Source organism: Onychostoma macrolepis, chromosome 19, assembly GCF_012432095.1.
Source record: "Onychostoma macrolepis isolate SWU-2019 chromosome 19, ASM1243209v1, whole genome shotgun sequence".
In the NCBI taxonomy this organism is placed as follows: Eukaryota; Metazoa; Chordata; class Actinopteri; order Cypriniformes; family Cyprinidae; genus Onychostoma; species Onychostoma macrolepis.
This window is the reverse complement of record NC_081173.1, coordinates 17,197,758-17,214,485: the sequence shown is the minus strand read 5'-3', so window position 1 is coordinate 17,214,485 and position 16,728 is coordinate 17,197,758. Positions and strand designations below refer to the sequence as shown.

General features: G+C 37.9%; 1 protein-coding gene across 1 annotated transcript in view; it reads right to left on the bottom strand.

The window, feature by feature from the left end:
* Window positions 1–16,728, bottom strand: part of clasp2 (cytoplasmic linker associated protein 2) — a 48,128-nt gene that overhangs the window by 19,397 nt on the left and 12,003 nt on the right. The window contains 12 exon segments of the mRNA XM_058752754.1: window positions 255–419; window positions 1,092–1,129; window positions 1,228–1,395; window positions 1,474–1,551; window positions 1,650–1,709; window positions 2,472–2,542; window positions 2,622–2,757; window positions 2,998–3,143; window positions 4,043–4,135; window positions 4,294–4,370; window positions 7,895–8,041; window positions 13,930–14,000. Coding sequence (XP_058608737.1) covers window positions 255–419; window positions 1,092–1,129; window positions 1,228–1,395; window positions 1,474–1,551; window positions 1,650–1,709; window positions 2,472–2,542; window positions 2,622–2,757; window positions 2,998–3,143; window positions 4,043–4,135; window positions 4,294–4,370; window positions 7,895–8,041; window positions 13,930–14,000 — 1,250 coding nt within the window.

Below are 16,728 nucleotides of genomic sequence, written 5' to 3'. Positions count from 1 at the left end.
TAGCAAACCAGTTAGAACAAAAGACACAAACATACTCAACAGAATCCCACACCACGCACACACACACACACACACACACACACACACACACACACAGAGGTAACCTTGAAGAATTAAGACAATTCTTCACTTCAGTTCCTATCGCGTGTGGTAGGAAAGAGCGGAGAGCCTGTATATTCAGATGTATGAGTTCTGCATATTCATGAGTTAATAAAATCTGGTAAAACTGTGCATCAACTTTATGTGGCTCCTACCGAGAGATGCGTATGATCCAGGGGCCAGGCCTGTCGTGACTCGGCCCGCCCCTCCAGCCTGTCCGCCGTGTCTGGCTTTAGCACCGGCAGCTGCATTGACATCCACATCACTGCGGGACCGCTGCAAAGAGCCTGGAGATCCTGATGATTTCGAACTAGCAGGCACTAAAATAACAAGCACACAAACAAAATGTGTACGCAACATTTATTTAAATGAAGCATGAAAAGTGGAATCTAAAAGCAAACATTTACATTTATATTTTTATAACATTTTCTCACTGTGAACCAGTATTATTTCAACATTTATCTTCTAGTATTTATTGATATTTCAAGGCTTTTATTTTTATATTTCAGCTTTAATTTTCATTTTACTTCCATTAACTGTTATGCGCTTTTACCATTTTTAAAAATATTTCTATTTAGCTGTTTTTATTTCAGTTCTTCTATAGTCTTATTTCAATTAACAAAAAATATTTTGATTTCGAAATGAGTTTCAGTTTTAGTTCACTATAACAACCCTGCTATAGAACATGTGATCTAAAGTAATCACATACTTTACTCATATTAAAGTGCAAACTGAAACACCATTTTGAAAATTCCTTTAGAATTTTTATGTATGGAATATAAAAAATTAAACATTAAATAGTAAGGTAAAAGGGGTGTTCAAAACGGGTGAAAAGTGTAAAATAAATTGTCAGGACCTAAAATATTGACCTTTTTCTCGATTCAGTAATTACATTTTTTTAATATAAAAATAGATTTTTAAAGTCACTGAATATTATATACTGAATACCCATACAAATTTTCACAAGACATGCACACACGTAAGGATCTCACCTCTGCCTGGAGCAGCTGACCACTTTGACAGTGGCCGACTGTGAAAAAGAAGAGAAAAAACAGCTCATTTTCAAATTCACTGTTTACTGGTGGTCTCTCTGGTATAGTCAGATGAGGGCGAGTGAGATATTCTTACTTAAGGCTTTCTTGCGAACTGGAGGACGAGCGATCCGACTGTGGCAGGGACGCCACGCTGCCCGAGCTCTTTAGACACGACTGAAGTGTCTTCTGATAGGACGGTTCTAATGAGTTATACAGAGACTCTGCCTCCCCGGGGAAACGAGCCCGCAACCCCCAGTATGCCCTGAGAGACAGCAACATAGGACATAAAACACAACATAAAACGGCAAAATACATTAAGTAATTTGAGGACGGCACTCACTTCCTGGCCTCCACACGAGCCTCCGAGTCTGCATCTTTGATTCCCTTCCTAATACTGTCCACCAACACAGCCACATGCCTGAGACACGGAGGAAAGAGAAAGAGCAGTTATATAATGCAGTTTTGGCCTTTCAACACCAGTAGGCAGCTCTAGTTTAGCCTGCGCTGTGGTGGTACCTCTCCAGAGAGTGAGTCTGCCAATCCTGCAGCAGATGGTCCAAGAACTCATGACAGCGCCTGACAGACAGAGAGAGGAAGAAAGGTCTGTAAACTTGCCAAGGGCTCAGGAGGGCTGGGAGATCAATTCAATTTTTACAATACATTTATAATAACGGCAATATTCAGTTGTTAGAAATATCATATTTAACAAAATCATAATGTGCTTTTTTTTTTGCCAGTTACATCTCTTAAAGACTGTGCAGGCAGACTAGATTCCTGACTTGCAAGTATGAACATGTTAAGACACTTATTTTTAATAGGGTGTCTGGTTTGATCCTCATTAGCAAAAAGAGTTGAGAAGTTGGACTCGTTTCCAAAAATCAGTTCTTTCAAACTGCCCATTTCAATTAAGTCGAACACTGGTTCAGATATTTCTTTGTTTCATCGTCCCTCAAAGCATTTACACTGAATAATGAAAAATGTTCAGTAAAAACGGGGAAAAAAAAGATTGTTCCTATATTACTATGTACTGTAATATTGGTACATATAAAAATAATTCAAGCAAGTAGTGAGAAACAGTCACTGGGGAAAAATGATTCAAGTTTTGATTATTGATGATAGTTAAGTCTTACAATGTTAGAAAGATTTCTACTGGAAAAAAAAAAAGAGGATCTTTTTTTGAACTTTCGATTCATCAAGGAATCCTGTAAAATAATACCAGGGTTTATACACACACACACACACACACACAAAAGAGAAAAAACAACAACAAGTAAATCAGATCATTTTCCCTCTGTTTTAACCCAGCTGTAGTGCATTGAAGTAGTTTGAACGTCTCACCTCCGGACAGCCACAGACTTTGACGTGCAGTTACCAGTGATGAGAGGAATTAGACGTGGGACATGAGTGTGCTGAAAATACAAAAGCATACGGTCAAACACACACAAAGCAGTCAGACACGACAAACTAATGCACACCACTGTTTCTCACCCGTATGATGATGCGTATGGCTGCAGTGCCAGATGTGGCCATCACTTTGGCACAGTTAGGGATAAGATTGAAGAGCACTGGAACAATGGCCTCTGCTCCATGATCAAACTTATTCCCTAATAGTGTGGAAAGATGCCTGCAAAGACAAACATAACTTCACAATAAATTGGTGTTTTTTTTACAATGAACAAAAAGCAACACACAAATGAACATTCGTTTGACTGGAAATGGGAATTGCTTTGCTCTAAATTGCTCTGTGACCTGTGACTGTGGCTGATGGAAAACAGATCTCAATAATCTACATACCATGCACATACAATGTTCTAGTGCCAGAGATTTGAGTTCACATTGTTTAAGAAGTCAATTAGACACTCACGCCACCGTGATGCAAGCCTCCCGCACCACCTGAGAACGCAGGTCTTTTGCCGACAGCTTAAATGCGCCATCCAATAGACGCAGGTGCTGGTAGAAACAATCATAGTCTGCTGCCCCGGCAACCAGCAGAGATCGAATTTTCTTTAGCTGTGGAGGGAAAGGGAGGGGGAATGAGACCACATCAAAGAGGGCTTGTTACAAATGAATAGAAATGCAGAAGCGAAACTAGATAAAAGCCAGGAAACTCCTTACAATTCCATAAAATGCTGAACAGAGGTTTAAAACATGAAGTGTAAACAAACCATATGTATGGTCACAAAGAAAACCAAGTCTGGTGCATCCCAATGACATCACCCCTTAACCTTTGACATCATCATGGGAAACACTAATAACAGCATATTGCACCAAATATTTGTTCAGTAAGTGGAATATGGAGACAATGTCTGCATGAACAAAAATTTATTTTGTCAATGCGTATTATAGATCTTATTGTGAACAATTTATCCATGCATGTATATTTGTAATGTTTAATCAAAATGTCATAAATAGGGCTGTCAATAGCGGTTACTTTGGTAATCCAGTAATTGGTCGATTATTCTAACGATTAATTCAGATTATTATAATTTATTTTTAGTAGTAATAAAAACAGACTTAAGCGAACAACAGCCTTTGCAATGACTTAAAATACATATATAATAGCACATAGATAATAATTAGTTCAAACGAAACTGTTTTTATTGTTTGAATAAAAAAATAAAAACTCTGTATTTTTCACTGTGTGAGAACGGCATGGCTTGTCGGACTGAACGAAGGGGGGCAGGTCTTTACAAAGGGTCAATTGATCAATTAATTATGGATGACTATAAAAAGCGAATTTTTATAAAATGCGGCATTAGGAACTGCAAATGTGTTGTTTTTTTTCATGATGCCGCATCCACACCACTAGGTGTCAGTGTAAGTCTAAGGCGACTGCCATATCGACCAGCTTAACTTAGATAAAATTACCTGCAAGAGTGTTTGAATTGTGTACTGTATGTCGTACTCACCGCGTTTGCTCTATGGTCCCAGTCATGTTTATCGTCAGACAGAACCTCGCGAATCTTGTTCAGATTATCCTCCAGGTCTCGTGTGGAGTAGATCTATGTAACGAGAGAGATACACAGAGAGACACCAGTTTTAGATCAAACAATTCTAAGCCTTTGATCAAACGTGAACACTATGAAAGCCAAGGGTGGATTCTAACTAGGTTCTGAGGGAATTGAGTAACACATCCCTCATTGATACGCAAGTGTCTCACCTGAACCGTGGGGACATCTGTGAATGCTTTGATAAAATCCTCCTCATCCAAAGCTCCTGCCCCCTCCTTAGAGGCACCTGCAAAACACGAGTGACTTCCATTAAAGGGGTCATTGGATGCCCATTTTCCACAAGTTGATATGATTCTTTAGGGTCTTAATGAAAAGTCTATAACATACTTTGGCTAAAATTTCTCAATGGTAGTGTAAAAAACACCTCCTTTACCCTGTCAAAATCAGCTCTGTTTTTAGCACGCTGTTCTAGTTCATGTTGCTTTAGATCCTAGTGAGCTCTGCTGACCCCGCCCCTCTCTTCCGTGGAGTGAAGAGCAAACCATAGATGTGTGTAGATTTCCTATTCGACCGCTCCAGATACGTTGCCGCGTCAGCCATCTTGCATTCACCATAATCAATGAATATTCAAGGTTATACAAGCGTATAACTTGCTGTTGTAGACGCACACAGTCAATGCGCTCAAAGATTCGCAGACCGTTCCAAAAATGGTGGATAGCTTAAGTATCGCAGCCTATAGAAACAGTTGATAATGAGGCATCTAGGTATATATATCTATGGAGCATACTAAACTTCAGCCGCGAAACTGGCTAACTAGCACATTATTAGGAAAGGCGATTTGCAAAGATCCATATATCCATAACCATATATCCAAAGATCCATAACCCTTATACTCACTTAGATAAACTGTAGATAAAGCTGGATCACGAATGATTCGCGCGAACATAGATTCATTTATGTAGATCGGGGATCGGCGCATTCACTTCAAATCGTCAATCGTTAATCCTCTGCGTCTTCAGCGGCTCAAGATGTCAGGAGTAAATGACGACTGCTATATTCATCATTACATCCAACAACTAAACATATCAAATCGCTTAATCAGAGACATCTTGGTTGCGTCCGAAATCGCATACTACTTGTGTAGGTACTACATTTGAATTCGAACGTACTACTCGACCGTTAAAAAAGTACGTTCTATATAGTATGAATGAGGGTAGCATGAATGGAATTCGGACGTACTACATCCGCCATGTTGATGTTGTCACGTGTCATGCGTCTTCACAACAGCGCGAAAATTTAAAGAGCCCACTTCACTGTGCAAACATCGTTAATGATTTAAATTCTTAACGCTTAACGATCCGCCTATTTAAAGAAAGCAGCGTTAACAAGCTGATGTACTACAATGAGGTTAACATAATTCCATCTGATGATTAATGATTAGAGATCTTTTTACACACAATTCACACAATAGTTTAATCTGTTTGTTAAACCCTCAACAAGTCAGCCGTTTACTTGGATGATGTTAAAGAAGTACAAGTTAACCACAATGAACAACAATGTTTTTCCTTGAGGTTTTTCCCTTTACACTTGAAGACAGCTGCGTCGCGGCTTTCCGCCATTTTTCGAATATGCCGCCGCCTCTCCCGCGGCCTCATGGGATAGTAAAGTGTCCATCGTATGCCTACTACAGAATTCAGAAGGAAGTAGTAGGTCATCCGGGTACTTCTCGCCTACTATTTTTCGAATACTATGAATTCGGACATACTACTCGCATACTGTTTTTCGCATACTATATAGTAGGGAAGTATGCGATTTTGGACGCACCCCTTGTCTTCCCCTACACCGGAGTCGGTCGGACTGTTTACAGCTCACTCAGGGCGGGTCTAAGGTAAGACAGCTTGTCAATCAACTATCGTGGGAGGGGCCTGTGCAGAACTACGTCATTCTGACAGGAACCTCAGAACAGCCTGATTTGAGAAAGGGGATTTTAAAATAGGGATTTAAAAAAAAACACTGGGTGGATTTTTATCATTATAGGATGGATGTGTACACACACTTCCAACACACATTTATGTTCAAACAAGTTGTAAAGTGAATTTTGCATCCGATGACCCCCTTTAAAACACAAAAACTCGAGACAACTATGAGGTTTGAAGGGCACATGAATCAGTCACTGTTTGAGAAATTTTTAATCTCAGTCACACTAGGAGACAACTAACTGACAGTTGCAGCAGTTACCATCGAAACTGAGCACAATGAGGTGTTCCTATGGCAACTATTGTATTGCTAGTCAAACAGGAGGGTGTTCGCTGTGGGGGAGGGAGTTACATACATGCACACACACACACATACATATACATATACATACATACACACGTGTTTTTAAATCTGTATACCGAATGCAGTGAAATGGTGCTTCGCAACCTATTACAGAGGCTGTTAATGTCTTATGAGGGAAGAAACTTATCCTACACATTAACAGCTCTCAGTCTTAATGGACTTCCTGTCTGTCTTCCTATCCGCTTGTAATTGAAAGATCAAACATGAAGCCCAGAGGGGGTTTGGCCTGCAAGATCTGCCACACAGGGGGGAGACCCGAAGAGTCTGATAAACACATCAGCATCAGTGAGCTGTCAGTCAGCCTTCAGGAAACCCCATATCAAAGCATTTTGGGTGGACCTTTTTAAATAAAAGCTTGGTAACAAGCCTCAGCAAAAACTGCTGATACAAACCAAGTATTTTTAACAAAAAAGGGATTTGTGCAAACTTTGTGTTCTGTAAAAGCATCAATGCATACAGCTACACAAATCACATGAATTGCATTGAAATAAGCAAACAAAACACTTTGCTTACTTTCTTTCCTTAAGACACCTTTTTTACTGGTCAATCATAAAATACCCATAAGAGGTTTTATTCTCAGAGGCAGCTTTTCCTTCAAACTTTTAGGAATGGGTGGTTAGAAAGTATGTCTCTCATACAATAACAGAGATTATTTTTATGACTTTACAACTAGTAGAGATTTTTTTTATACTGTAGTAGATATTTTGCATATAAACAATGCAAAAACACAAACAGTAATGCAGCGTAATGAAAACATATACAGCAGAATGTGTCCCAAGTAAGTCAAGACATTTAATACCTGGCTATTAAGTTATTAACCATAATGCAAAGCTAAATACATTTATAGCTACCAAGCATATCACAACTGATGAGGAGTCTGTATACCCATTATTTTACAACAGCTCTGAAAGTGGTTCATCAACTAGAATTTAAACTGGAACAATCTATTTTATAATATTAGTTCTTTGTTCTCATCGTTACGTAATGTGAAGCTGTTTTTGCACTGATGCCAGACCGAATAATTTGTTAAGAGTAATACTTCAGTTTGTGTCCATCAAGTTCCAAATTAAAAGAGAAAATCAAACAAGATACCTTTCAAAGTACCTTTCATGTGTGAAGTGTTTTTTCCCCCCACTGAATTGTCTAAAAATAGGCATCACCACATGGTTATTTAATATAAACCATTTTTTTTCTAATTAGTTTCCATCCATTTCATTTCCATCCATATAAAGTTACCATTATATAAAATTTTGTAAACAAAAATATTTTTAGACATAACACCAAACTGATAATCTTATAATATCTTCCTGACAGCACAGAATAATTGAGCCTGTCATCAGTAAATTTGGACTTTTTAAGATGCACAGCATGTTTATTTTATCTAGATAACATGCACAACCAAGCTGCCTAACAGCATCAAGGCTAAACTGCACCCTAGGATATGTAAATGCAATCTCACACTCGTCTCACCTGTCTTGGCAGCTCCAGTGGCACTGGGTCGTCTGGAACTGCTGGCAGAGTCTCCAGGTTTCTTGGGTACTTTGGGCACTTTAAACGCAGCCTGAGCCGATGACGGCCTGCTTCCATCCACAGAGTCATCATCGTCAAAACTACGATCTGAGAAAAGCAATGAGAAAATGAATTAACAGGATATCAAAGTCTGAACATAAAGGCAGCATATCAATAGACCATCTGAGATCAAGTGCCTCAAATTCTGTTCCAAAATAGATTTACTGCACAATGATGATATGCAAAAACAACTTATTTTTGTACCAACAGTCTCACATTCTCATTCCAATGTGGCTGGTTCAGTAATAATCTGAATATATCAATGAACAAATCCATTCCCACTGAAACCCAAGGCAAGTGCAGGTCCGATTTCCTCCCAACCACAATATCATCTTAAGTAATCAATGACCAGCCCAGAACCAGGACCTAATAGAGGCCTGAACAGCAAAAACAGGAAATATAGGTAACATTAATCACTCGAACACATTCACAAACAAAGAGCAATGCCTGCACAACTCAAAGACTCCACAAAGCCACCCACACACAAGAACAGATTGGGCGCATCCAGTAAAGAGCAAGGCTAGAAGAACACACACAGTCTCCCGTTTCATCCACCGGCTATTAAAAACGCCCCAAATCTCCACGGCACCTGGGCGACACCCTATTTCCGCACTGGTCCAGATGTCAACGTTCATTTGAAATGCCAGCAACATCTCTAACACCTCAAAAAGACACTCACAGTCACAGATGCGTTTGCAGATGAGGCGCCTCATGCCTGAAGGCGGGCGTGGCTCTCTCGTATCCGAGGCAACGCCCAAGCTGCAGCTCACATGACAGCGGTTCTCAAGGCGGCGAAATATCCCGAGACGGATCAGCAAGGCACGTAACACGGTTCGCAGAAACCACCACCCAAAAGCTGGTCGGCATCTTCCCTCTCAATTACTCTCTCGCTTCATCCCCCTCGTCTCCTCCTCCATCACTCCCTCGCACTTTGCTCCTCACCGCCCCCCCTCCATCCCAGCACCCGAAGAGCCAATCAGGAGAGTGATGACATCATCTTTGACCAGCCAGTGAGCTTTGAGATTTGAGGATGCTTCTTGCATGTCAATGAGGCTTGTTTTGTCTGGAGCTCAAGCTAAGCTAATTAGCATCATGCAGCACGCATGATCATCGTAGTTTAAACGCAAATTCATGGTCAAACGCACACATGGTTGAATAAAATGTGTAACATTAAATACAGATGAGAACAAAGGCCACACCCCTACAGCTCAGAAAGAGTGTGTGTGTGTGGGCAATCACACTGTGACCCCGTTACTAAGCCAAGGGCTGACTGCACTGACACATTATGGATGCTGATCCCACTAGCGGAGCTGAAAGGGCTCTGTGTGTCGGCCTATGTGTTTAGCATTATTAGCATTGTAGCATAACCCGCCCTTTGTTCAGACGGGAGGGCGTGAACAACAATCCAACAAGGACGGGCCAATGACGACCCTGGAGAGCAAGATCAAGCGAGACTGAGGCAGGCCAAAAGGAACAAAACAGCAACAGGAAGCGAGAGCGAGAAAAAGTGGGGACAAGCTGAAGGGAAAAAGGGGGAAAAAGGGAGAAAAGGCAAGGATGGAGCAAGACAGAGAGAGAGAGAGAGAGAGAAAGAGAGAGAGCTGGCCGCTCTCAAAGGCTGTTGCCATGACAACAAGAGCAGCCGCATCAGTGGTTTTGAAAGATTAAAAAACAAAACAAAAAAGACTGAATCACATTGCTTAGAATTTTTGTCTGCCAAAAAATGGTTAGCTGAAATAAAATTAAAAAAAATGTCATCATAAATGATATGGCTGAATCACATTGGTTTGAATATTAGTCTGCCAAAAATGCAAAAAAAAAAGAAAACTCATACATTTTTATATATATATATATAAACCGTGATTAATCGTTTGACAGCACTAATAAGGCAAGGCAAGTTTATTTATATAGCACATTTCATACACAATGGTAATTCAAAGTGCTTTACATAAAAGGAAGTGAAATAGTCATTAAAAATAATAAGAGATTAAAAATAATAAAAATCACAACAATAAAAACAAAGTGATTTAAAAATTGATTTTAAAAGAATTGTATGATTGTGTGTAATACACACAATCATACATATCAAACGGATTAATCGAATCCAAAATAAAAGTTTGTTTGCATAATGTGTGTTCTATGTATATTTATTATGTTTATATAAATACACACACATACAGTATATATTTGGAAAATATTTACATGTATTTACATGTCTATATTTATATTTATTTAATATTATAAATAAATATTTTTAATATATAAACATAACATTTTTCTGAAATATATACACATGTATGTGTGTGTATTTATATATACACATCATAAATATACAGTACACATACATATAATATGCAAACAAAAACTTGTTTTGGATGCAATTAATCGCGATTAATCATTTGACAGCACATACACACATTTTTTTTTTAATTTAAATAATAAATTATAATAATATGCCTGAATCACATTGGTTTAGAATTTTGGTCCGCCAAAAATTATTATTATTATTATTATTATTAAAGGCTAAATTAATTTACATAGGTTTAAATTTTGGTCTGCCCAAAATGGCCAGCTGAAATCAGAAAAACTTTTGTATTTTTCATATTTATATATTTTTCAGTAATAATATAAATTTACGGTAACACTTTAGAACAGGGAACACTTATTCACTGTTAACTACGACTTTTCCCTCAATAAATTCCTAATTTGCTGCTTATTAATAGTTAGTGCGGTAGTTGTTAAGTTTAGGTATTGGGTAGGGTTAGGGATGTCGAATAAGGTCATGTAGAATAAGGAATTAATATGTGCTTAATTACTACTAATAAATGGCTAATATACTAGTAATATGCATGCTAATAAGCAACTAGTTAAAAGACCCTAAAATAAAGTGTTACCAAATTTACTAATAATATTACATTATTATTAGTAAGAATGGGGAAATGTTTTTTTAAGAATATGCTTCTTTTTTTTCTCAAAGCAATATATTACCTTCTAATACAGTTTCGATACTTATGAGTATTTGGGGAAAAGAATGTCCATCATGCAATCAAGTCTGTGGAAAAATCACTGATGTGTGAAAAATTGAATGCTATATAAACTAAAAATTGAACGTTCAATTTTACAAAGCACCATTCAAGGAAGGAAAAGCAATATATAAAATCTTAATAAAAGAATTGTAATATTGTATCGTGACAAAATTATCAATGTAATGACACATTACCCAAATATTGCCATTTATGAAGAATATGTAACACAGCAGAGGTCATTTAAAAATACAATTTTTAACTTTTGACTGCACACTAATAGGTGACATTTCTCACTCAAAACTGACCTGGAAACACACATACAGTCAGTCTAACTGCCAGTAACACTATATTGCTTATTGGTGGGTGGGTGCTTGAGTGTTGATGTCTAAGTCCTCACTGGTCAATCCGTAACCTAACTGGCTATTTAATCTGGTTATCAGGATTACAGGGAAAAGGAAGCGAAGCTATTTACCCTGAAGCACAAACAGCTAGAGAGCAGCCTGTGAAATAAGCCCACAAAAACATACCTCGAACATACGTACTCAAAACACTTCATTTATAGTCAACGGACACACAGCATCTCAGAGTACTTCAATTTCCAGGACAAAAACTGAAGAGTCTAATAATGGGCAGCCGTGGCAAAGAAATGCCCTAGAAACCGGGTCACACTTGAGCTCCCAAGGGACAAAACCCACTGACGCAGAAACTAATATAACTAGTATATCACAGAGAGATAGTTAGATATATAATAAATACTGATTACACTCCATTGTTTGGACTTTAAGGACACATTATGAGTTGAAAGAGATGCAGATCATCACTAGAAGAGAGTATTTTCTGGACAATAACTCTGCGTCGTCCTCATTTTTTTCCAAAAGATTTAAAAAAAAAAAACAGACCATAATGCATACTGTAAACTTCATATACACAAACACCACAACAGCTTACAGTCATCTCTATACTACCTAATATATAAACGCACTCACCATCTCCATCGTCACCCACAGACATGGCTTTAATGCTTCTGAGAAGAGGCAGCTCTTTCACTCTCTCCTTCTCTCGTCCTTCTCTCTCTCTCTGTCACGCTGTGTCAGAGTAATGCCGTGACAGGCACAGCTCTCAGCTCTCTCTCTATAACCCTCTCCTCACAGCGGCTCCATTGGCAAAGCCAATGGGTAGGAAAAAAAACTCTTTGAATGTCGTCTACTTTGTCTTCTGCCAAATTCAAAAATGACTAGTGAGGAAGTTGGCTGCATGGCAATCGACCCCCTTCCTGTTCTTATACTGAATTCTGGCCAGATGCATCTCAAGCCACATAGCCAAGTGAAACAATCAGTTTAACAATTTTGGAAGTTCGCCAATACTTTTGAAGAGACATTGTTGAAATGTGAATGGTCTGTAAGACCAATAGGAATCTGATTTTATCCATTTAATGGCCTATAGCAGCAGAGGAGAAGTCTTAAATCTATTTTCCAGATTACAGTCTGGTTTGGAGTTTTTTTTAACAAGCAAGTAGAAGCTACCTAGTTACTACTTCAAGATGAGATATTAAACTCAAGGGTCATTAGGTCCTCCATAGTCATAAATAACACCCCAAACTCATATGTCAAAGGTCAAGCAATAAGTAAATGTTTCAAAACACAAAGCACTATAATAAATAATTCAGGTAAGACCAAAGAAGCAGAGACAAAGGAAGAGGTGACTGGAAAAGTTGGAAAAGAATTAAACACTGCATATACTCAATAATTATATTGTTATTCAAGGTTGGAGCAACCGTATATAAAAATGTATATTATGATACTAAATAATATTACTGTTAACTATTAAATGACTTCAATTATAAAATTAATTTAATTTAATACTGTTCAGCTGATAAACAAATAATAAAGATGTAATAAAATTAAATACTTTGTATCTACATAATTAACAATAAATATTTTATTATTTTTCTATTAATATTACTTTTAAACAAATTAAAGACAAAACACTTAAAAACTACTCTAAATCTTGTAAAGGTTACTAGCGAATGTAGGTATCATAATAATGAACAGTAGTAAATAGATACTTTTAAGATTTGCCTTTTACTGATTTTTCACTGTTACATGATCCAGTTTAAAATGTATAATTTTTATAATTATATATTATTAGAATATAATTTTACTCTAAATAGCAAACACTCTAAATATAAAAATAGGGGAAATCAACATGCAAAATTAAATACCACAAAAAAAACCCTCTTGTATTCAATATGGTACAGATATTGAGCATTTTGATTGTTCACTAATCTGAAATCCTCCATGTCCCTCCACTCAAGTCAAAGATACTGCTGAACCCATAATCACCAGTATAAACACGTTTAACCCATAAAGTCAACAGCTGCAACCATGAAAAAAGCAACCATGGTATAGCTTGTTAAGTCTCTGTAAAACACATAACTATACAACAACAACTCTACACCACAACTAAATGTGAGCGGCATGAAAAGAGCAGCACAGAGTGATCCGCCTGGAGATCCAGCTCTTCCATCATATGGCATATGCCAAACACATCATGGAGATTTCCAAGGCCGTGGAAGTCTGACACCATCTCCCCTATTTAGATTCCAGCACTCACGTTAAATCTAACTCACTGGAGACCAAAGTGACACAGAGAAATCCGGCATTTAGATGTAGCCAGTCACTTTATGTTGATGTTAACCCTCTAGTAATGGTAATGAAAAACATGAGGATTAGTATTTAGATGAAAGTAGCATTGCGGTTAAAGCTGGGGCTCAGATGTCAAAGGCTTATGTTGAGTACTGTGGTCAAAGACACTGACAAAGACTAATATTAGCATTGTAACTGAAGCCAATGCAGACAAGTGCTGCAAACAGGAGTTAGCGAGTTAACTAACATGGTAAAGTTAACTTACCTTGACTCAGGCTTAGAGCCATGTTCCCCGAATTCAGTACTTCATCAAAACGGTTTAAAATGGCCTGTAACCTGAAACACACAGAAGAGTAATGGTTTGAGATTACTATTTAAACAATACGCACAATCTCAATAAACAGCACATAACATTAACATGAATATTTTAGTCATAACTTGCCATGTTAAGCAAGAGAAATTAAGGTATTATGAAAAAAACAAAAAGGTATTATGAAGTGTAAATGTGGGCAACATCAAATATACACAATAATTTAGCTGGTAATGTACAATTTAGTAACAGTGAATATTAAGTTTTTTAAATGTGCTTGTCTTTTTTTACAAGTACACAAATGTTAAAGATGTTTTAGTCAACCCAACAAGTAATCAATTTAAAATTCAGATTTAAAGATTCAATTGTGGCATCACTCAAAAAGATGACATGAGGGAACATCATCTTTCATGATATTTTAGTAAAAAAAAATAAAAATAAAAATAAATACATAGGTAACGCATATTACTTATTACTTAATTATGGTTTCTCTGAGTAGGAAGATTTACTACCGTTTAAAACCTTCAGGTCGGTAGGATTATGAAAAGAAATTAATACTTTATTCAGCAAAGATGCATTACATCTGTTAAAAGTGACAGTAAAGACATTTATAATGTTACAAAAGATTTCTTTTTCAAATAAACGTTCTTTTGAGCTTTCTATTCAAAGAATCCTATTTCCACCAAAATATTAAACAGCTCAACAGTTTTTAACAATAAAATGTTTCTTGAGCACAAAATCAGCATCCACATATTAATAATATCTGAAGGATCATCACAAGAATAAATTATATTTTAAATTATATTAAATTACTGAATGAGCATAAGAGATTTAAAAACCATTAAAAAAAAAAAGCTTTCCAACCCCAAACTTTTGAACGGTAGTGTTCATTCTTAATATCAACAAAGGCTCAGAAATACTGAGATTTCTTTTCTCTTTTTTTTTCCGAATATCACCCACCCTAATGGGAAGGTATAGTGCAATGACAATGTAATAAACGTATTTCGCTCTCTTTCACTGCACAACAAAAAGGACTTCTGAAGTAAAACACATCCTGCACACTTCAAACAGAATAAAACTGTGGCAACTGCACCAAAGGCCTTAATCTGTCCATCACAATAATGCTGCTTCTGATTAAAACAGAAACAGATACAGACAGGTCTGCCTTTCTACACGTTCATGCACCGCCGTCAGAGCCCAACCAACGTCACTCAAAGAAAATCTTCTGCTAAGTAGCTTTAAAAAGGCCTTTAATTTACTTTTTCCTTCAAGCTTGAAAAATATTTTAGCCATAAAGATATGCATTAAAGGCAATTAAGATGCAAAGGCTAAAATAATACCACAAGCACAGTGATAAACACTGCAACAAATTAATGCATTACAAAAAAAAATATCAAAATTTAAACCATAGCACATCTGCGGTGTGCACTTAAAAGTCATCGCTTAATTACTATCCTTTAAGTGCCTGCCAAGACTATTTTCAGCTCAACGAACAATTAACAAGACACCACAGCCTAATTACTGTCCCTCACCGGCCCAATGTATAGCAGATCAAACGCTAAAGTGCAGCTACAAATGATCCTTACACCCAGATTAAATGATATTTGGTAAATGTGCTGGACCAGCACATCGTCATACAGACAACCATGAACTAATACCCTGCAATAACATGCACACGTTCACTTTCTCACATGCAATATGCATGTAAATGCACATTTAAGGCCACATGCAAGATGTTGCATGTTTGTGCTTAACGCAGTGCTTGCAGTCCAGACAAATCTGGCATGTTCTTACACACGCACACACACACACACAGATCATCAATCCCTATACACGCAACCGATTTAGGATCTCTGCTCTTTCTATTCTATGACATGAGAGGCTAAAATGCAATGAAACAGAGAAAGTGAACGAACAGGCAAGAACGAGAAGAAAGAGAAAACATGCGACGATACAAAGAAAGAGAAAAGGGTACAGAGGGACGGCATGCGAGGTCCCACCCACCTGCTCAGACATACTGCCCTTCATATGTGGCCGAGCAGCGCTGAAAAGACTCGACTGCCGTGTGTCTGTGTGTGCGCCACAGAAAACTAAGAAACTGCCCACCGGTGTGTGTGTGTGAGAGATAGACAGCGCAAGGATTCTATTCCCCTTTACATAACCTCCTGTCTGGAACACACCAGTGGGAGGGGCTAAAGCTGTGGAGCTCAGAGACAGGGCTCCCACCCCTCCCCCTTCCAGACACGGGCACACACACACACACACTTAAGCACTGATCGCATTCCCCCTCTCCTCACTGCTGCCCCCCGCGTCTTGCCTTGGATCAGTCGATTCAGATTGCCCTCTCACTCTTTTTCCTTCCTGTTTTGACTGACATGGCTCCGAGCTCGCAGCCCTGTCCTTTCAAACCATATCCATGTCAACAATATGCATGTCCTTTCTTGTAGCGGTTATCTCTTGGTCAGATGAGGGCAGCACAGACACTGAATTACAGTGTTTGTATGTACAGTAGCTTAGAGTGATTTTCAGGCTGTGTGCCCACCCTCGAGTGTGGGGGATCAGATCATATCGTATCATATCAATGTGATGTGATGAAACAGGATTCCAAAGGCAAAGTGTAAGAGACAAACAACATTGGACCCTCACAAAATTATACATGCAGAAAGTAAGTGTGAACTCAAATACTCTACTAAATCATGTATTTTTGTTATACAACATTTGTTATTGGCCCATATTGGATTTTTTTAAAACAAT